The 16,131-nt window shown below is 51.7% G+C and overlaps 1 protein-coding gene across 3 annotated transcripts in view; it reads left to right on the top strand.

Annotated features, from left to right (window-relative positions):
- The window catches only part of ZNF423 (zinc finger protein 423), a 350,099-nt gene that overhangs the window by 313,985 nt on the left and 19,983 nt on the right, over positions 1-16,131 (top strand). For all 3 annotated transcript variants that reach the window (XM_011989143.1, XM_011989144.1, XM_011989145.1), the window contains 2 exons: positions 1,455-1,586; positions 3,215-3,330. In XM_011989143.1, the coding sequence (XP_011844533.1) occupies positions 1,455-1,586; positions 3,215-3,330 (248 nt within the window). The remainder of the gene's footprint in view (positions 1-1,454; positions 1,587-3,214; positions 3,331-16,131) is intronic.

Raw genomic sequence — 16,131 nt, 5'->3', positions numbered from 1 at the left:
TTCCCTGGGGGAGCCCAAAGGGGAACCCGTGTCCTTGGTTGTCCCAGATAATACTCTCACCAACACTGACATGCCAGGCAGTAAACACTTATTGAGCACTTGCTGTGTGCCAGGGTCTGTTCCAGACCCCTGTGCATGTATTAGCTCATTTAATTCTCATAGCAACTATAAGAGAAAAGCTGTGATGGAGTGTTTCAGACAGAGGAAACTGAGGTACAGAGAGGTTGTGTGACTTGTCTAAGATCACCCAGTAAGGGGCAGGGCCGGATTCCAACCCCAGGTGATGTGAGACTCAAACCAGGGGATTCCCCATCCCCACCACTGACCCCTGGGCCCCTCTGTCCTCTTGCAGCCTGTGAGGCAGGGAGGACATGTTGTCCCCATCTTACTGCACATGAGCTGGTGCCCACAGCATGCTGTGTGGAGCTGAGGAGCCAGGATTTGACCCTGGTGCTGCTCGATTGTGGGCGAGGACACCAGGGCTCTGAGCCTCCTCGACGCTGGCAAGGCTGGTGCTCAGGCGCTGTGTGTCCTCTGGCGCCTTTGGGTGAAGGTTTGGGGTCTCAGCGGCTCCCAGGTGGGGTGATGAAGGAGCTGTGTTCTGATCTGAAGCAGGATGGCAAGTTTGCCCATTGTCCATCATCCACTGCATAGACCATTTGTTTAAAAGAAAAGCAGATAAAAAGAGCGTTTGGTGCAATATCTTCTGTGCTGCCCGTCACTTTCGAAGTAAAATTCCAAAGTGCTCCAGGGGCTGACAAGACCCTTCTTGTGCATCCCTGTGGCCTCTCTGACCTCACTCCTGGCCCTCCGAGCTCAGGCACTCTGTTCCCATGCTGGGCTTTAAGCCCGCCCAGCACGGCGTGGACCCACCTCAGGGCCCTGTCCCCACCCCTCTCCTAGAGTGCTCTCCACGTATTCACATCACTTCCTAACACTGCATTATGTGCTGATGATTTTGTTTATCATCTGTCTACCCCACCACCAGAATGGGGGCAGACATGATTTGTTTAGTTGCCTAAAGAATCCTTAGAGCAAAGTTCCTGGCACGTAGTACATGCTCAATAAATATTTGATTGGAATTTTAAAAATCCTGGTTGTACCACCTTCTCCATCTGGTGCCTCAAGTTGGGTGCCTCTGCACAGTGACCCAGTCTTGGGACTAACGCTGTTGACCATGGCCTGCACACCTGGCTGCTTGATCAGCAGGAGAAATCACAGCAAATGGCACCTCCAAGGGCCAGATATTTGGAGCCGGTCCTCTGGGGTCTGCAAGCCTCTAGGGGTGAGGCCATGTGGAGCCAGGATGAGTCTTGGTGTCTGCGGTCCCCTCACCAAGCCTGGTGCTGGGGATTGGAGGGGGATTAGCCCTGGGGTCTATGGGAGGCCTTGTGGGCACCTGTCTGGGGGACATGGCATCCTGGTCACTGACTGGTCATGGGTTTTCCTTTCAGAGGAAGGCATCAACCACGAGTGTAAGCTGTGCAACCAGATGTTCGACTCCCCGGCCAAGCTCCTCTGTCACCTCATTGAGCACAGCTTCGAGGGCATGGGCGGCACCTTCAAATGCCCTGTGTGTTTCACAGGTAAGGTACCCAGCGTGTGTCCCTCGGGGGAGAGAAATGGATGCAGGAGCCCTGCCCTGTTGTTGCGGAGATCCCAGCGTGTGCTCTTCCTCTTTCCTTGGCAGACCTATTATAGTCCAGGACTCCATGGGGGATACCCTGAGGGATTAACAGGCCCTTTGCCCCACGTCCCTCAGTTCAGAGCTGACACAAGCCTTCCTTCAGTGCTCTCTGGCCTCTCCTCATCAACAGGCTGGTTGGCACCCTCTCCTCGCCCTCTGCACACAGTGGCTAGAAGCCCTTTGTCCAACCCAGCCTCAACCCTGTGCTGCAGTTTTCCCCTCCCAGGCCCTGTGTTTGTCTCCCTGAGCCTTGAGCTCTATTCAGCTCTGCTGGGGCTCCCAGCTTCACATACTCCTGGTTCCCCTCTTCCCTGGCCTACCTAGCTCCCATCCGTGCTCCAGGATGCAGGGGTCAAGGGCAGCTCTGCCGGCCAAGTCCCCAGCCCCCGGACTGGCTGCCGGCCCAGGCGAATGTCTGTCCCAGCCCGAGGCAAGTCTCAGGGGCTCTGCCGGCCCCCTCCTGCTGCCCAGATGGCAGCCGGTGTGCGTGGGAGAGCCTGGCCTTCCCTGCCTCCCCCGACATCTGCTGTCTGCCACGGCAGGAAGCCCACCCTGGGGAGGACGCCTGGCGGGAGGGTATCTCTGAAGTGCTCACCTCCCAGACACACAGCTGCTCTGGGCCGCCTCCTGTGTGCGCCCAGGGCCGGGGCCACCTCGGGACTCCTGCCACCGGGAAGCCGGGGCTAGACCTGCTCCATGCCAGGCCCAGGGGTATCCAATCTGGGGCAAATCCCCCAAACACACACCCCTGGGGCTCCCAAGAGTCCCTGAGCACCCTGATGCCTTCTTCCCCCTCATCTCAGGAGCCCCCACCCATCTGTCACTGTCACACTCTGAGGCTGGCACTGAGGGGCCCCAGCTGCCCGTCTGCCGACCCAGGACACGGGGGCCTCTGTGTGGGGGCCCAAAGATGCTGACAACAATAAAAGTGGGAATTTGTGTTGGTTGAGCAACTTCTTGTACAAGACCCTGTGCTGAGCTTATTTAATTCAAGTCTAGGCTCTGCCACTTGCTAGTGGTGGGACCTTGGACAAGCCATTTAACATTCCTGGCACTTCATTTTTCTCTTGTATAAAATGGGGATAATAGCATCTGTCCTACAGGCCTGGGAGAGGTTCAAGGAGCTCGCCCCTGTAGGTGTCTGGCTGTTGATGACGGGGATGAGGAGGACAGCATTCATTTGTCTGTGGCAGGCCATCTTTTAAGCACTTTATCAGTATTAACCCATTTGATCCTCCCAGCCACCAGCCAGGGACATACTATAATCTTCATTTTTTGAGTGAGGAAATGGAGCCCAGAGAGGTTAAGTGACTTACCCAAGGTTGCACAGCCACTAAGTACCAGAGCTCAGCTTATCGAACTCGAGCCTCCTCTAGTAGGTGCTAAGAATGCTCCCAGTAGCCCACTATTTGGCTGACTGTGCCTACACCACAGTGATCCCTGCCTGCGAGTGTTGTCGGGGGCAGCTGCCGCAAAGGGCTGGACTGGTGTCCTGAGCTTGGCCCTGACAGCCGTGTCTGTGTCTAGTCTTTGTCCAGGCCAACAAGTTGCAGCAGCACATCTTTGCCGTGCACGGGCAGGAGGACAAGATCTACGACTGCTCGCAGTGCCCTCAGAAGTTCTTCTTCCAGACTGAGCTGCAGGTGGGTGCCCACATCCGCTGTACCACACCGCCTGATGGTCCTCGGTTCCCCTCTCAGCACCGAGGGTCTCAGGGTTAAGGCAAGATGGTGGCGTCTTATGCTGGCAGGTCTGCAATCAGGGACTGACCTCCTGGCTGGCAGGCATGGAGTGTCAGCCCCCTGGCCTCTGCCGGCCCAGCGTTCTCAAAAGAACCAACTGCCACCAGCTAACCCAGAGCAGGAGTCAGAAGCTTACATTTGAGGTGTTTCGTGGCAAGTCCTGTCTGCTCTTGGGGATTCCATTTCCCTGCCTCTATTGTAAAATGATATTTGACTGAGTTTGGTTCTGTGGCTAGTAGCTCATGATGTCTTTGTGGCTGGGTCCTGGGGCTGTGTGGGGACAGAAATTAGCTCTGGGGCTTTGGAGCCTCCAGCTTTGCCCAGAAAAGCCAGAAAAGTAAGAGTAGTGGTGCCCAATTGCCCCAAATTGGAGGCAGTCACCAGAGGTCCTGAGACCAATGTGGCCCTCAGGCAAGGGACAGGGGCCTCAGCCAACTTCCTTGCATCCTCATCCCCAGCCTGTGGTAGCTGAGGGGACCTTGGGAAAGGAAGCTGCTGCGACGGTCTTCCCAGGCATTCCCAGCTGCCTCCCTTGGAATCCCATGGGGCCCCTTCTCACCTGTTACTGGTTTTTCCAAGGAGCAAGATCTGTGCCCAAGTGAAACTGCTTTCTCTCCCACTGGATTTTGCAAAAAATTCTTGTAACACTGGAGAGATCACATGCCCACCAGAAATACAGCACACACACAGAGAAAAATCTCACATTCACTGTACCTGGACTGTAGCATCACACACGCAAAGGGAAGGTGCATACACACAGTTCCTATCGCAGTGCCTATGCCCAGAGATGTCACTTACAAAGAGTAACACAGCACCCACACTGCGGAATACCACACACATGCAGCACAACACTGCACCCCCAAAAGAAGGACCACATTCATGTCCACAGATAGATCACACGTACACGCAGACGGACATGCCGAAATGTCACGTACCAAGAATGGGCCCGTCGGGAAGGATACAGGTAGGTTAGGCTGCAATAACAAACGTCCTCTTGGTCTCTCTGTCCTCAACAAAAGGTTTATTTGTTGCCCGTGACATAGCCAAGCAGGTGATGGGGAAGGGACTCTGTTCATGATATTACTCAGTGACCTGGGCCCACGGAGGGTCCATGTGCGTCCCCGTTTCCGTAGTCACTGAGGCAGAGAGAAGAGGGAGATGGTGACCTCTGCACCAGCTCTTCAAGTTTCCCCTCAGAAATGATGCCTGCCACCTTCTCTCACATTGTATTGGCTGGAGTGATCCCCGCGGGCATGCCCAACCTCCGAGTAGGTGAAGCAGGGAATTCCACCCGCTGCCTGGAAGGAGAAGGGAGCCCTAAGGACTCACACACACCAGTTTGGCCCCCCAGGACAGACCCCCCACACCCAGCAGCTCCCTCCCTCATCCCCATGCCACTGCCGCACCTGCATGCAGCAGTCTCCAAGCCACCCGGGTTACAAGGCTGGGGCCACTCACCCTGTGCAGAGTCACTTGAATGACCACAGTGGTGCCCCCGTCTCTGGGGTTAGAGGGGCACAGCTGTGGCCTGTTGTAGGGGGCCCTCTTCTTACTGTGCTGCGGCCCACCCACACTGCCAGGCCTGGGCCTGCCTGTCTGCACAGCTGTTGGTGGCTGTTGCCTGGAGGACATGCAAACAGGCCCTTGGAGGATGTGGGGGCCGGCGGGATTCACCATTCGATGGTCAAGTCCTGTTTCCATAGGCTGGCCCCATGCCAGGGCTGGGCAGGCTGAGCTCAGGGCTGGCCCCGAGGAGCATCCAGCTGGTGTGGCGGAAAGCCTGTTTCTTTTCATGCTTAGGGTGCTCATAAATATGTGTATTGTACATGAGGCCTTTATCCCATTGTCACAGTGTGGGATAGAGTTATGAAACCAATTATACAGACCCGGCCCAGAGAGGGGGTTCCACTTCCAAAAGGCCACCACTGAGCTAGTGAACGTGACCATGCCACTGCTGTCTCCCCATTGATCCACTAACTGAGCCGATGTCGCTGTGCTTAGGATGTGTGGGGTGTTGGTGCCATCCAGGAAGCCTCCCTGCTCGTGTGCTGGATGTGCACCCTTTCCCAAGTGCAGTCCATGCAGCCGCCTTATCCTACCTGCCTTACCTGCATGGCTCAGCTATCAAAATAGGCCTGGGTCCCCTGAGAGAGGAAGCTTTCTATAGTCCAACAGGTCAGGCCTCCTTTAAACCCATTGGTGCATATAAACTACGATTTATTTACACTTCGGACTTGCTCAGCTCCTGCCTGGCTCCCCTGTATTGTCCCAAATGCCAAGAGGTCTCTTCTCTGTTGGCCTTAAGATTATTCCCAGAGAAGGTTTCCCATCCTGACGTTTTTGAGCTTCATCAGTGTCACCAGGCTGGGCGCCTAGCTCATAAGCGCAGAGGTGGTGGGAAGCTGCTGCTTTCAATCTGGATCTCGCTTCGATCCCACCTATCTCGAGCTGTGGGCCACACTTCACCTGAGAATGGTTCATGTCAGCTGGTGGTTTCCTGGGTCATCCCATTAACCTTTAAGTCAGATCCTCAAATACTGAGAAACCGCTAAATTACAGCCTTAACGAGTCACTATTTTCTGCAATTAATGATTTTAATTATAGACCGTTTAAATATGGAAGTGTTGTGGCAACGCCAAATCTATGCAAATAATAGCTCTCGTTAAGTAACTTGAATAGCAATTTTCTGGTTTTTGAGAGGAGGGTTTTTCAGGCATTGGAGTGTTCGTTGTCCCTACACAGAAGCTGGAGCTGGAAAGCCCTGGTTGGGTGGAACAGGCAAGTGTGCTGTTTCTTGGAACGAGCTGGGGGTTTGGGTGGGGCAGTGGGAGGCAAGGCCAGCTAGAGTTCTACCCTTGCTGGTTTCTTGTGGCCATGTTTAGTTTGAGGTCATGCACGGAAATTCCGGGACCCTAGTATTTGCAGGCACAAGGGACTATGGGCTGAGAGGGCTTGAGAAGATTCTAGGCTTAGGATTGAGCTCACTGTAGGACCAGGAAGTGCTGCTGCAGGAATAGAAGTATAGGAGGTAGAATTAAATCATGACAGGCTTGGTCTCTGTCAATATTGACACGTCTCCCACCAAACGTAGTGTTTTCTTAGGACGCTTTAACAGGAGCACGGTTGCCAGTATGAGGGAGGTGTGAGTCCTCTTTGATTCCAAGTTCGGAGGGCTCTGCCCAAAAGACTGAGATTAATTTAAAGGAGTTTGGACCAACTGTTGCAAATTTACAATAGAATGATTAGGAACATGAGAGGGAACTAGCTTTCCTATTCATTTGTTTGAAGCAAGTATGTGGAGGTCCCATGATGTGCCAGGCCCTGTTTCTAGCACCTGAGAAAACAGTGGCGAAAGATGAAGAAATACCCATGAGGTCCCCATTCTAGGAGATTGATGAGCACTTTCCAGTAAGAGCCAATGACATGAAAAAAATAAAACCAGATAATGGGCTAGAGCATGCTGGGGGAGTGAAGTCCAACATTCCTTGGTAAGTGTGGTCGGGGAAGGCCTCCCTGAGGAGGTGGCATGCAAGCTGAGGCCCGATGGCATGAAGGCAGGATTGTGTGGAAGAGAGCTGTGAGTGCAAAGGCCCTGTGGCCATTGGCTACCACGGCTAGGATGACAGAAGGCAGAGTGCGGCTGAAGCATAGTGAATTGGGGCAGAGGCAATGGAGCCCAGATCATGGCAAGGTTTTCAGGACAGTGAAGGACTTTGGATTTTGTCTCTATTGTCATGGGAAACCAAGCAGAGGACAGATATTATCTGATTTACACCCTGAATCAAAATATAAGAGGTTTGCTTTTGAAAGACGTGGTTAAGAGAAAGAAAAGTCACAGATTGGGCAAAAATATTTGCAAATCACATATCGAATAAAGCACTTGTATCCAGACTATATAAAGAACTCTCAAAACTCCATAATGAGAGGGGACACGGAACAACCAAAAAAAGAGTAAAAATCTTCTGGCAGTTGTCTCTCCAAAGAAAATGAACATCATTAGTCATTAGGGAAGGGCAAGTGAAAACCATAGCCTGATGCCACCCACGTAAACGAAAAACTTACAATGCTGAGAGTTGGTGAGGATGGGATCGGAACTCTCACACATTACCGGTGGCAGTGCGAGATGGTACGGCCATGTGATAAAATATTTGTCAGTTTCTTATGAACGTTCATTTACCATAAGACCCAGTAATCCCACTCTTAGTGTTTACCCAAGAAAAAGGAAAGTTTACACTCACACCAATACCTCTACATGAATGACGATAGCAGCTTTGTCATGGCTCCAAACTGGAGGCCCCCTCGTTATCCCTTATTTGGAGGATGGGTAACAGATGGGGTCATATGTTACATTCATACAGGTCATGTGTACATTCTCAGCAGTAAAATACAACTGCAGATACATATAACAATGTGAATGAATCTTGTTTTTTGTTGTTGTTGTTTTTGTTTTTTTTTTTAAGTGACAGGGTCTGGCCCTGTCACCTAGGCTGGAGTGCAGGAGTGTGATCATGGCTCACTGCAGCCTCAACCTCCAGGGCTCATGTCGTCCTTTCACCTCAGCTTCCTGAGTAGCTGGGACTGTAGGTACACACCACCACACCCAGCTAATTTTTTAACTTTAGCTTTTATTTTTAGAGATGGGGTCTCACGATATTGCCCAGGCTGGTCTCAAACTCCTGGGCTCAAGCAATCCTCCTGCCTTGGCTTCCCAGAGTGTTGGAATTACAGGTGTGAGCCACTGTCCCTGGCCCAATGGATAAATCTCAAATGCCACATGACAAAAGCCAAACTCAAAAGGTTCCATGCTGTATGGTTTTATTGACATGACATTCTGGAAAAAGGCAAAAATATATCACAATAGAAAACAGACCAGTAGTTGTCAGTGGCTGCAGGTCAGAGTTGGGGGGAAGAAACAGGGAAATAGGGGAGACTTTTTTTTTTTTTGCAATGGAACATCTGAGTTTTGTGTACCTGATGTGAAAGCTGCTGATATAGAATACGGCAGTAATATGACTAGATATTGCTTTATAGGAGTGTGCAGAGATAGAGATAGACAGTGTGCACAGTTATTTGGAAAATTTTCTAAGTCTGCTAGTGTTCTGTGTACAGAAAAAGTGAATTTTCTAAATGACAAATTTGGAAACTGTGGTTCTCGTTGTCATTTTTATGATGTTCTTTGTGGACTGGACACATTCAGAACCAGTACCAGTGACAGACTTTGATATACAATATAGTTACCTTGGGGGTCATGTGTGTTTGTCTGCACATGCAAGAAATGGTTCAAAACAATTAGGGATCTATGCAGAAGCTATAACTGCATGTGGTCAACACAGGGTATGTAGATTCTGAGGATGCAAATATCTTAGTGACATAAATATAACAAGATATAACACAAATTGCGGAGAGAATGGGGCTTGCAAGGAACTTTTCCATTGTCAGTGTGATCCTGGTTACGCTCCTCCAGATTGTGAGCCGGCGATATCATCACCAGGAGGAAGTGTCGATGATGGATTTTGGCTTATGGTAGAAAACAGTGTACCCTTGTTTCCAAAACGACGTGCTGCTCCTAAAAACAATGGTCTTTTTCTCAGCTTCTACATTTTTTTTTTACCTTTGCTCATTTTAATTGCTATTGTTAGTCTTAAATGGAATAAAATGAAGAGATTTTGGAGCAAAGCGGGAACAGTAAGCAGCAGATCTATCTCAGAAGACAGCAGTAGTAACAACAACCAGTCACAGAGTTAAAGTAGCCCAAGTGATAACATCGAAGCCACAGGGTGGAGAAAGGATATTACCAAGAAACTCACCATTAACTGGCCTGATCTAACAATGAAAAAAAACAAAGTTTTCTCTCATTTTGTTATAGCTTAAAGCTTTCAATCTCACAAAACAAAATAAATCCTATGACCGAAAGCATGAAAAAAAGAAAGAAATAGGGGAGACTAAGGTTGGTCCATATACCTGTACCCCCGCCCACATATACACTTGCCCACGCTCACCCCACACCCTGAAAACCCAGGCAGTAGGGGATCCAGTCTGACCTCGAGGAGTCTGTCCTGTGTCTGTTTAACCAGGAGAAGACTTGGATGGGTTGCAGAAGAAATGCAGGGACAGTTGTCTTCGAGCATTTTAAGAACTCTGGGTCCTGGAGGGGTTCTCCCTGCTTCAGGTGGTCCCAAGAATTTTGGCAGTGGGCACCAACTCAGAACAGGGGTTTTGGTCTTCGATAGTCATGGCTCAGGCATCACTCTCTGGACCTGGCTCAAGTTAGAAGGGAAATTAAGCTGTAGGGACATGGATGGATTTTGGATGCCAAGAGCAGGAAGCAGTGTTGGGTTTTTGGCAGCCCTGTTCCCAGAGCCAAGTGTCACTTAAATAAGGCAGCAACGCTCTGTCTTCTCTAAGACTGCCTGGTCCCTGCCTTCTGCCTCTTTCTGGCTTTTATTGTTCTCTCTACAGCCTGACTTTCCAGACTCCTCTGCACAAGGAGGAAGGTGGTCAAGGTTCCACAGCTCCTGTCAATTCTGCTAAGACAGACACCCTAGGTAGCTTAACAGAGAGGATTTAGTGTGAGGATTGGTGACATGGGTAGCCAGAAGGAACACCCAGGAAACCCCAGAGATAGTGACAGTGGTGGCAGCCAGCCCTCAGGCAACAGGTGCTAGATCCCTGGAAAGGGGAATCTGATAGGTGAGCCTGGGTCAGCTGTCCACCCTGCTCCAGTGAGCTGTGGCCGGGGGTAGAGCCATGCGATATAAACCAGCAAGTTCAGGGTGCTGTTCAGGGAAGGAGTGTATGACCTGGATGGACACTGTGCATTTGCAGTATGTGGGAAAACTGTCTAGAAATGGAAAGTGCTGAGGTCCCTGTTGATAGAAGTGCACAAACAATGCATGGTGTCTGAAATGCTGCCAAGAGTGAAGCAGGGAGTGGCCGGGTCTTTGTGAGGGCAGCTCCGTATTTAAAACCTTGCTCTGTCATGCACCAGCTGTAAGCCTCAGTTTCCTTATCTGTAAGGCAGGGGTGTGAGTAGTTCCTACTTAAGAGTTCAGCTGCAAAAGGCCCTAGGCACAGTGGCTGGCACACAGAGCACATAGCAAACGCTGCCTGTTATTACTGACATTGACGTCTGGGCAGTTTGAGGATCAGATGGCTTTGGGGGTTCCCTCCCCTTGGAGTTTGCTCTGTGTTCATGATTTCTAGCCTGAGTTTGAACAAAGTGAGACTCCAAGTCCTTCCTTGTGTGGTATCCCACCAAGCCTCAGGGCTGTGGGCACAGGAGACCCCACACTGGGGCATGGGGAGGAGCCAGGTGCCCAGGGCAGTGAGACGGGGCATAAAGGGCATGGAATGGGGGTCAGAGGGCCGGGGCTTCGGGTCCCCCTTCCTCTACTTCTCTGAGCGCCTTTGGCCTGGGCTCTTTTCTTAGGACCCTCTATTTCTGAGCCATGTCCGGGCACCATGAAGGGTGGTATGTAGATTTGACTGGGGGTGCAGGACAGCCTGCAAATGTCAGAGCTGTTGGCCTTGCATTCCCAGCCTCAGGCCTCAGCAGATGAAAGCCTGGGGCCCTATCGGCCCCATGCCAGCGGTTAGCCAACCTGAGGGGAGGGGCAGCCTCTGCCCACCAGCCCAGCTGTCTCTGCATCCCCATGGGCACCTCTGTGCCCACAGACACTGGGCACGGATGATGCCTCCATCTCCCCATCCTAACAGCCTTGCTGCTTCCTGTTCTTCATCCTCACTGCGGGGATGCATGCATGAGGGTCATGTGCGGCTTACCAGCCATACAGGGCTGGACTTAGACAGTGGACAAGCTCCCCTGAAATTGTACAAGAGACAACTCTCACAGCCTTCACCCCTGGGCCCTAGGTCTGTGCTGTGGGCCAAGCTCTGTTCTAAGCATTTTGCATGGATTGTGTCAGCACAGCCCTATAAACAAGGTACTCTTATCCCCCTTTACAGATACAGAAACTAAGGCTCTGAGAAGTTAAGTAGTTTGCCCAGGGTCATTTGCAAATGGCAGAGCCACATATAAAGCTGAATTGTCTTTGCCACCAAGGCAAACAGAAACCCTCCAAAGTTTAAATAAATTGCCATTTATATGAGCTAATAGATTTAAATGAGGCCTGCAGTGCTGAACTATAAAAAGCTTTCGTTGTCAGGGGACCCAGAAACTATTTTAGTAGTTGGGCCAAGCAGGTAGCACAAGTAGCAGTAACAGGGGATGCAAAAAAAATTGCTCCTGGGTGAGCCCAGGTGGGAACACCATGGGGCCTGTGCACACGGGGCCAGGGATGTGCATGGCCGCATTTGCCAGGCTGCAGCTCGAGGCTAGGACTGTGCAAACCCTGTTGCTTGCAAATGAGCATCAGGATGGGTTTGGCTTAGGCCGGGCTTGGGGAGAGAAAGGATTCGTTGTCATCATGGAGACAGGGACTTCCTAAGACCTCAGGCTCCTGGTGCTGCCACCTTTCTCCCCTTTGTGACTTGCTTGGTCCTATCATGGGGGAATAGAACTTGAACTAGAGAGATGTCTTTTTAGACACAGAACTTCTGGGATCTCAGAGCTGCAGGGCACTGCCTGCCAGGGCACGTCAGAGTTCGCAGCGCGTGTTTGTGTGCACACACACATGCACCTGTCCTTGATGAAGCCAGTTTTGGGATGTTGGACCAGCGCCACGCCCTGGAATTTTGACTCCCTCATTGACAAAGCCAGGGACTGCAGGAAGCGATTCTGTGAACCGGGCCCGCGGTGGCAAAGCGGCCAGCCCAGCGTTGAGCCGGCGCATTTAAAGGATTAGCTCACGCTGTTTGCTTGTGTGTGCCTAATCATGCTGCTCCCAGCTAAATGATTACAATTGATTAAAAGCAGAGCTAGGTATTCTAACAAGCAACCCGGAGCCCTTCCGATGGGGTGAGCCGGGCTCTGCCAGGCTGGGTCCTGGTACCCAGCCAGAGGGAGGGCTCTCTGAGACAGAGGCGGGATCTCAGCTCCCTTGGGACCCTTCCTTCCTAGCCCTTGAGAACATTTGATTCGGCCCTTGCCCTGATTCCATTTACTGAGTACCTACTCCCGGCGCCACCTCAGGGGCCTGAGACAGAGCTGGAAACAAGGAGACAGGGTTTCTATCTTCATGGAGCTGACATGCTTTGGGAGACGCTGATGATAAGTCAGTAAATATATGAACTAGGAGATTTCAGAGTGTGAGTTCTGAAGACAATAAAACGGTGTACTGTGATGGAGAGTGGTGTGTGTATGTGCGTGTGTGTGTGCGTGCATTTGTGTCTATCTCTGTGTGTGTGTGTGTGTGTGTGTGTGTGTCTTTTGGGAGGTCAGGAAAGGCTGGCATTTCAGCCGAATCCTGGAAGTTGCAGAGCCAGTGTGGGGAAGAGTTAGGGGATCCTCCAGGAGAGGGAAGAGCCAGTACCAAGTATCTGAGGCCCAAGCAGATTTGGGGTATTCACGGAACAGAATAAAAGGGCAGAGGTACTAGATGGGGGCAAGCAGGACAGGCAGCCACTGCCTTCTGGCATCATTCTCCTGGGCTGGCCTTGCATTGCCTACCCAGTGAGATTGAGACAGGGCTACCTAGATGCACGTACACCTGCCCATCCGCCTGCAGGAAGTACCCTTTCTTTCTCTTAATGCATCAGCACAGCTCCAGCGCCTCCTCCCCTGAGAAGCCTCTCTGATTCTCCTTCCTTTGGTTTCTCCAGCCCTTGGTTTAACCCTCCTGATTCCCTTGCCAATATAGATTGTAAGTCACTGTGTCTATACCAAACTCTCCACTCTGATGTGAGTTTTTGGAGAGTGAAGGCACCCTTCGCCTGCCATCCATCCGTCCGTCCATCCATCCATCCATCCATCCATCCATCCATCCATCTCTCCCTCCCTCCCTCCCCATGTGTGTTGACGTATTTTTTGAGCTCCTACAAAGTCAGAAAGAGAACACAAGCAGGAAAGGAGGAAAAGAAAGAGGGGGGAAACCCACAAATTCCGGGAGCCCATTTTTAAAATCCCTGGTCCTTATAAGATGGGTAACCAAAGAGCCCGTTTCCTTGTCTCTTTGTACTGCTGCTGTTGGATCCAGCCAGATAATTATAACTAATAATAATTAAAAATCAAAAGTGCTCTAGGCGCATTACTTAGCATTTGACTTTGGCTGCGCTTTCTGTGAGTAGCGGCATCTTCCTCCTTCCTGCTTTAGAGATTGCCCAGTCCTTGTCAACTTGACTTCTGTTGGGAGACCAGGGCCTGGCTGGGCATGGCCTGGAGTTGCTGGCTGACACCCAGTGGTGGTTCCAGAGAGTGAGAGCCTGTTGCTCACGCTGGAGTCAGTCACTTGTGAGGCCAGGAGCCTGGGGAGGGCTGAAAGTTTGGCTGGCTGCTGACCCCTCGAGGTCTCCCCATCGCCATTATTCTCTTTTTTAGTTTTTTGAGACAGAGTCTCGCCCTGTCACCCAGGCTGGAGTGTGTAGTAACACGATCTCGGCTCACTGCAATCTCCGCCTCCCGAGTTCAAGTGATTCTCCTGTTTCAGCCTCCTGAGTAGCTGGGATTACAGGTGCCCACTACCAGGCCTGGCTAATTTTGTATTTTAGTAGAGACGGGGGTTTCACCATGTTGGCAAGGCTGGTCTCGAACTCCTGACCTCAAGTAATCCACTTGCCTCGGCCTCTCAAAGTGCTGGGATTACAGGTGTGAGCCACTGTGCCCTGCCGCCCATCATTTCCTATTGCAGATGTTATTCTTCTCTGGGCTCAGTTTCCACATCTGTTAAATGGGGTAAGACCTGCTGCCTCGGGTTGTTGTGAAGATGGAGTTCGCGTGTGTAAAGCACTTTGTAGCACTTAGGATATAAGGATCGCTGGGGGTCATTGTGGCCCTTTTCCAATAGGATCACTTTGTGCTTCCTGCCTTTCCCACTAGGGCAGGAAACCAGAGCCCAGCACAGGCTGAATTCTATTGAATGTGAGCACATGTTGTGGCGATGCCGTGCCCATGCTGTGGAGCTCACAGTCTGGCCTCAGATGCCAGCCCTGCCACCAAGCAGCTCCATGACCGTGAGCAAGTCACTGGCCTTTTCTTGCTTTCAGGAGACCAGGGTTATTGAAGATCCCTTCTTTGTTGGGTACTGGGGGAGCTGAAGGCAGTGATGACTGAAAAGCTCCCAGCATTGGGTCTGGCTCAGAGTCAAAGGTAGGTGAGCCCCAGTCCATGTAGTCATTGCTCTGCCTATGGTCTGGAGGTGGTGGGCCTTCTGTTAATGCGTTCATTGACTCATTCAATCAATCATGTGTGGACGTGCTCAATCTAGCCCGCAAGTGTTTACTGAGCACCTGATCTGTGCCAGCTGTGCACAGGTGCTGGAGACAAACAAAGGCATAGACTAAGCCCCTCACATGTTGCAGGGAGGGGAAAGTAAGCTAATAAGGACAAACAGAATATTTCTTATGTGTTTGTGGAATATGATATGAAGTAATATGGTATAGTATATAGTATAGTATAGTGCTGCATCATATCATATCACTCATACTGTGTACTAAATACAACATAAGTGCTACACACAACAGAGCCCCACAGTTGGGCCCCCACGTGACATTAAGGGAACCCATGGAGCCTGAGCTTTGCCCTTGCTCCCTGTAAGTTACTGTGTTATGAGCACAGTTAGTCTGTGTCTCTAAGCCTTGGTTTATTTACTGTCAAGTGGGGCAAGGGTGTTCCCAACCTAATAAGGTGTGGCATCATCATCATCACTGTTGTCATTGACATGATTATTACTGCTGCCGCCACTGGGGGCAGCTGTGCCTCCTGAGGGGCCATGTGTGGCAGTTTGGGGTCTGCCTTGGGAGAAGGCTGGGGTGGACACTGACAACACTCCTTGTCCTTAGAAGGCCCAAGGCACAGGCCTGAGCCCCTCACCCCAAAGTAGTACAAATGAGACAGCATTTCCTGAGTACTTACTGGGAACCTGACCGTAAGCCTTCATGTGGGCAGCCTCTTAGGACCTCAGGCATGAGGTCCTTGTCATAGATGGGTAAACTGAGGCTCCCCATGTACACATAGCTGCCAGTGGACGAGTGCCTGTGTTTGCAGCCTGCGGGCTGAGGCAGTGGGGTCAGAGACGACTCTCAAAGCCCTTAGAAGCCAAGGGTAGGTCTCTGGGCACAGGGGTCTCTGAGTGGGCCTCCCCTCCCAGCGAGGCAGGCGTTCCAGAGGGTGACATGGAGGCTGCATGCAGCTCCTGGGGCATGATACTGTTGCTGGTCTGGACAGCCCTGGGTGAGCAATGGCTTCTCCCTGGTCACCACAGAGGAGCAGAGAGGAGTGGGCACTGGAGGGGTAGTGTTGAAACAGAAGTCTGTGCCCAGCTGTGCCCAGATACCCTCGTGAGCCTTGAGGGTCAGCTCGCCTGAGCAATGAAGTGTGTGGAGGCCCAGGTGGGGACTGGGGAGCCTCCCCTCAAGGCCCAGCTCCAGGCAGAGATGGCACTTGGAATCAGCCTCGGGCTGCCCGTCTGCCCATTGGAGCCTGTCATTCATGCCCTAGGGCGGGGGGCCAACCAACTTTAGAGGGCACGATGCCATCTCGACAGATGGGCACGGGGGAGCTGCCAGGAGCCTCCGGCCGGTGGCCATTGTATATGTGGCGAGCCGAGCCCCTCCCCGGCGCTGTCTCAGCCGGGACCACATGCCTTC

This window comes from Mandrillus leucophaeus, unplaced genomic scaffold (genome assembly GCF_000951045.1).
Source record: "Mandrillus leucophaeus isolate KB7577 unplaced genomic scaffold, Mleu.le_1.0 Scaffold348, whole genome shotgun sequence".
Taxonomy (NCBI): Eukaryota; Metazoa; Chordata; class Mammalia; order Primates; family Cercopithecidae; genus Mandrillus; species Mandrillus leucophaeus.
Note: the sequence above shows the minus strand (reverse complement) of the source record. Positions and strands in the feature narration are given on the sequence as shown.